At 36.7% G+C, this 6272-nt stretch overlaps 1 protein-coding gene across 1 annotated transcript; it reads right to left on the reverse strand.

Moving 5' to 3' along the window:
- Positions 1-1638: 1638 nt before the first annotated feature.
- On the reverse strand, positions 1639-5308 carry ficd (FIC domain protein adenylyltransferase). Its single transcript, XM_081366081.1, has 3 exons — positions 5196-5308; positions 4290-4638; positions 1639-3543 (listed from the first exon to the last, which is right to left on the reverse strand). Exons 2-3 carry the CDS (start codon positions 4558-4560, stop codon positions 2465-2467), a joined length of 1350 nt encoding a protein of 449 aa, XP_081222207.1. The 5' UTR covers positions 4561-4638; positions 5196-5308; the 3' UTR covers positions 1639-2464.
- Positions 5309-6272: the final 964 nt, after the last annotated feature.

Here is a 6272-nt window from a genome sequence, read left to right on the forward strand (position 1 = left end):
TATATGCAAGAACATTTAATATGAAAATACATGATGCATCATAAGTTTCAACACAGCTTAATTTGTCAATAGGTCCCTTTGGGGCAGCTGATCTGTAGATGCGTCCTGCACCTCTGCCTTGTCAAAGCAAACAAAAATATAAAGATCAAAACCTTTATTTTATATAATATCTCAACTGCATGTTGTATAAATAATTTATTTGCAGTACCACGACCATTTGAAAAGCAACTATTTTGCATGTGTAGATTTACAACATACTTCTGTAATGTCTTCATCAAAGCTCTAAATGAAGATTTAATAGGGTAATAGATGATCTTGTCAGCAAATAAAATCCAGCACCTTGCCAACAACACATTTGTGTCTAAGAGGTTCAACTTTGGTGTTTATTAGACTGCAGCGCTTGATTTAAAAGACGTGTCCTGTCCTGGAAATTAGTAGATTCTATTTACCGAGTTTTATCACACATTTTTGTATTTTCTCCAAGCGCTGCCCTAGAATCGTTTAACTGCTGACACAGCTTGTAAACCTGCCTTACCTTGTGTACTCAATAATGGTCTGAAGGTTAAAGCTTGCGCTCCACAGCCAGATTCGAGTTAACATTCAGTGTAGAACCTTAGATTTCACATGCGTACGTGGTCATATTCAAAGGGCTGGCTGAGCACGATAGTTTTACAACCTATTTGGACCGTTCCTGAAGTTGAATCTATGCAGCTGTATATCGCTAGAACCTTCCACTACGAGTTCACCTGATTGTGAACCCATCATATACTGTATTGTATATATATATACACAACATGCATCATCTAAAATGTCCTGGATATTAGTATTATTTACTGGTTTTGATGGCAATGATGGACTTGTGTATTTCATCCACTATTAAACGTTAAGCTGATGTATTTCTTTAAACTGCAGTGTTCTACACTAGACAGTTCCCTCCTGCATTGTTCTTTTGATTGTGTTTGATTCTTGTTCAACCCCTCAATGGTTGGCCATAGTTTTGTAAAACATTTGTATATTTTGAACGAAGTAAAAAAAAAAAAAAAAAAAAAAAAAAGTAGCTCTCTATATTTGCGTTTGATCACCACAGTGGCCTAAAGTAGTGATTGAGAAAAAAAAAAAGAAAAAAAAAGTGCTGTTGCAATGTCTTGTTCCACACTAAAAATAATGAAAACATAGAATACATGTATTGAATTGTGCACTTTCTTGATTTGGTTAAAACTCATAAAACTCTTATTTGATTATAGATTGGTCATTTTTATTTACCAAGTCAGTGTCATCTTTAGGCACTCAATAATTTCTAATAATGCTCTTCTTGTATTTTCTGTGTTGCTCAAGTTGTATGTAGTCATATGGTTTCATTTTATTTGATCCTTTTTGTTCTAAGCTAAGGCCTAAATTGTTTAATGAAGCAATTAAATGTATGTGGTTGTCAAACATATGACTTGTGTGATATTTATGCTCACATTGATTTTTAGCCTTGTTTAAAGACAAATTCATAAGTGGACCAAGGGTACATCTGACATGTTTCAGTTGATCAGCAGGTCATATTTCACAACAGTGGATACTGACTATTAACCTGTGTAGGAAAAGTCAAAAGGACATTAAGACATAAATCCACTAAATGCTAGAAAGAAATGAGAAGTTGCAAAATAATTTATTACACACAATAATAAAATAGCTTTTTAGAAGTAGTAATATAAATTAAACCTGTTTAAATAGATCAAACTAAAGTGCTTGAAAATAGTGGCAAACCCCAAAATAATCAAATTATCTTTTAAGATACTTCACATTGTGTACGTTTCAACAATATTCCTGCCATCAATAATCTTCCGAAATAACATTTTGAACAGCTGTAATCAATTATAATATCCATTGCATCATACATCACTGAATAATCATTTTCATATCGCAAAAGAAGAAAATGTACTTCAGTTACATTTAAAATTGAATGACCTTTTAAAATAAACCTAAAGAAACTTGTGATGTCAAACTACATCAGGGATTATGCTCTAGGTAATGGCAAAGGTTTAATTTCTGAACATGACATTTCTTTACTGTAGCCTGGCAGCTAGTCTTATGAAAAGAGAGAAATGTGTTGTAGAGTTCACAATAAATGTACTTCAGCTGGCAAAGCATCTGAAAATCATAAACCAAATTAAAATGGAACTGCAATCTTTCAGCATTTCGCAGACCTTTTCTTTTTCCAAGAAAAGAGAAGCTTTTCTTTCATTTCTAATTTAAAACTGTTCAAAGTTGGAGGGGTAAAATATGGACAAAAAAAACAAACAAACATAGGATTTGTAACGAATATAGCTACACATTAAATGCACAAAAAATAAAAATGGATCCACAATTTGTCTATGTACTGTAGGACCCAAGTTAGCAGTATAAGGTTGGACAATGATTTATTTCAGAGGCTGATATGGACCATGTGGCACTTCAATTTACATGCATGTGCAATCTTTCAGCTATGCACAGGAATGGTGCGTTTACAGTCAGGGCAGGCGTGATTACTTGACCCAGGCAGCCCAACTGCATGCTCGGTTGTGGCTATCAGTAGCGTGTCAAGTGTAATTTCTGTGCATTTCGCAATAAACCGAATAAAGGGCCTAACGTCACCCTCGTTGGCTGTATCCAGGGCGGCGTAATACTCCACCCTCTGCTCTTTCCGAATGGTGATCGGTGGATAACTGGCTTGCATTAGAATTAAATTCATGAGCAGGCGGGACGTCCGTCCGTTCCCGTCCACAAACGGATGCACATAAACCAGTTTATAGTGCGCGAGAGCTGCAAACTCCACCGGGTGTAGATGCAGCGTTTCCTCAGAGTTCAACCACTGCACCAGCTCCTGCATGTGCCTGTCTAAGTCCTGCGGGTGCGGTGGGATGTGATGTCCCACGAACACCTGGCTAGCACGGAATCGCCCGGCTTCCACGGGATCGGCGTAGCCTAGAACCCGCCGGTGGATCTCAAGGATGTCATTTACAGTGATCGCTCCGGCACGGGACAGCAAGGTGGTGTTGATGTACTTCATGGCTACATCTACACCAATTGCCTCATTCTGTTCTTGAAGACTCTTACCTGGTACAGCATATCTGGTCTCAATAATATGGCGAATCTCCGATAGAGTGAGCGTGTTGCCTTCGATAGCAACGGTGTGGTAAATATGATGGTAGTAGGTCTCCTCCATGACCCGACGCAAGGCAGAGTTGCCCTTGGGGATGGACATGAGACGTCGCACCTTTCCATCGATGATTCCAAAGTAGCGTTGATCTATTTCCTCTACTAAAGGGAGAGTGCGATCCCTGCTTACCAGAGCCTTCTCGTTGCAGGGCGAGATGGCGAGGGCTTTGGTGTAGAGGTGGTCAGCTTGGACAACATCTTTTTCCTCCTCCAGAATGGTTCCCAGTTCAGTGAGCGCATCCACAAACTCAGGGTTCATGTTGAGTGCGTGGACAAGCAGCTTATGAGCTTTCTCTCTTTTTCCATTTTTCTTCATCTCCAAAGCCTGCTGGAGAGCCGCCTTTGCCTCCAACCGAGTCTCTGTAAACAAGCAGATGGTGAGCGTTACACAATATGACATTCCAGCTGAGAGACGCGTAATCAAAAGGCACTATCGCTTATCTTGAAATTCAACGTTGAAAACAGTTGCAGACAATTTACTTTTGACAAAACTTTTGAACGGCAGCGTATAATGTTACAAAAGCTTTCTATTTCAGATATATGCTGTTCTTTTGAACTTTCTATTCATCAAAGAATCCTAAAAAAAGTGTTCATAACTTTTTCAACGTTGATAATAATAATAATAATAATAATAAAATAATAATAAAAAACGTTTCTTGAGCACCAAATCAGCACATTAGAATGATTTCTGAAGAATCGTGCGACCCTTAAGATTCAGTATAATATATATATATATATATATATATATATATATATATATATATATATATATATATATATATATATATATATATATATATATATATATATATATATATATATATATTATAATTATTATTATTTTTTTTGTACAGTTTCAGAGTTTCAGACTGGAAAAAGACTGCAATTATAAGACACTGAACCAGGGCATCTGAAATATATATAATTCAAATTATTAATAATGCATTTAGAGACAAGCAGAAAGACTAAATTCAGAGGAAAAACATTTGAATTTTTTTGAAAGATTATTAAGATTTTTAATTTGGAATAACATAATTCATCAATACATTATGTCCAGGGACATGCATTAAGAACGTAAATAGAGTCAGCAGCATCTTCAACTGTACCTTTGCTGGGCTTGAGTTTTTGTGGCAGGAGGTCTAGCGCTGTGAAGGGGACCGTCAGGCTGGTTGTGTGGACTACAGGCCGCTGGACACCCCCCCACAGCTGGCAGCGCAAAAGAGCAATACCCTTCAGTGTGGCACAGCATTGCTCCTCTATGCCCACTAAAGGCAGCCACAGAACACATACTGATCCCAGGAGGGCAAACAGAACGGGTCCCCAACTCCAGAGCAGAGGACTGCTGCTGGCATAGCGAAATACTGCCAGAGCTGCCATCAGTCAAGGAATCCAGATTCCCCAGGCCACATGTCCGACATTCTAGTATGAAACTGAAAACCTGGGAGAATAGAAAACCTGGGAGAGAGAGAAGGTTAAGACAAAAGATGTTAAATCATTGACCCTTACAGTCAAATGTGAGTCAGGTGGATCTTGGGAATTCTGACAGTTTATGGAATAGTCTGAATGCTTCCTTCTTATGTCCAGTGATTTTTTACCACACTTGCAATCATGCTCTTTGGTAGTCCGATGATCAAAGGAAAATTTACTTATGCTCAGGAGTGGCCACAAATACAGTAATTTACATATTTTAAACCACCTAACCAGTTATTGAAATGTACACCCGTCTTGTATGCTGTTTTAAACACACTGTCGTTTATTTATTTAATAACACAGTAACTAAATAACGTTACTTATAATATTGTAGAACAAGATATTTCCACATCTGACACCTGAAAGATCACCCGATGGTAGACACATTAAAATAAACAGTCCATGACTATAGCAGTTCATGACAAGTCATTACATCATTCATGCATTTGATTTCTACAGACAGACTTTATCCCAACCCTAAAAGCAGCGGCTAGTTACGTCCTTTATAAAATGTAAAACAAGACGCAAATGTTCAGACATACCTTCTTGGTTACAGACGTGTCATTATCAATATAAATCATGGATATGATCAGAAATGTCGAAAAGAGTATCGCATGCTTGTAAAGTTAAAATTGATTGGTTGATTTTACCAAGTATGCGTTCAGTGATTGGTCAGATATTTACCACACACCCTCTTGCAGCAACACATTTTTCAGATCGTGAAACTACATGATTGGACAAGATGGATCGGTTGGTATGTAATATTTACTGTGAATCTAATAAGCATTTTTGCCAGTTACAATATTATTTAAACAGAGATATGTATTCGCGTATGTTATATTAGTTAAATTAATGATACACTATGAGGAAATTATTATTGTTTTATTCTTTTTTTGAGGAAATATTTTATTGTCGTTGTTGTAAATCAAATGTAAGTTATACAATGTAAAAAAAAAAGAAAAAAAAAGGTATTGCTAATTTCTTTTATTTCTAATATTTATCCTACTATCCTGGCTTCTGCTTGCCAGTGTAAACACTAGGGGTCAGTATTGCCTAAATCAGTAATAAAATAAATGACAGCTCTTTTTGATTATTTATTCCTTGTTTTTGCGTATGATTATGTTGCTCTCACAAATAAGTTCTGTATTTTCAGAAATCCAATACCTTAGTAATCCATACAACATATTATTGTCTAAAATTATGTGGATGTTGTTAGCTCCTGTACATTAATCAATTTCTTCTTTCAGAATGAAAGTGTGGAGTGCAGATGGCATGTATACATTCATACAATAACTTCAAAATGATTTATTCTGGTCTAACTCATGCTGGCATATCAATACATCTAAAAAAGTTATTATAGCAGTTCTTGTTTTACTTGCTAACTGCTCTGTGCTTTGCTCTCTCGCTCTTGTATTTATAAAGCTTGGTGCCAAACCTAATATTAGAAACTTTCAGGACTGGAATTTTTATCCAACCATCCTTCCCACTATACCAGCAGCTTCCATTCCTGAGAAGGAACAACACAGTTCCCTTTATTTAGATGAAAATGCCTACATCTGGTTCAGAATCTACTTGCTCCACAAACTACCACATGCTTCTAAAGATTGCAGTTCTTGAAA

The sequence above is a fragment of the Scardinius erythrophthalmus genome (assembly GCF_964197995.2).
Source record: "Scardinius erythrophthalmus genome assembly, chromosome: 5".
In the NCBI taxonomy this organism is placed as follows: domain Eukaryota; kingdom Metazoa; phylum Chordata; class Actinopteri; order Cypriniformes; family Leuciscidae; genus Scardinius; species Scardinius erythrophthalmus.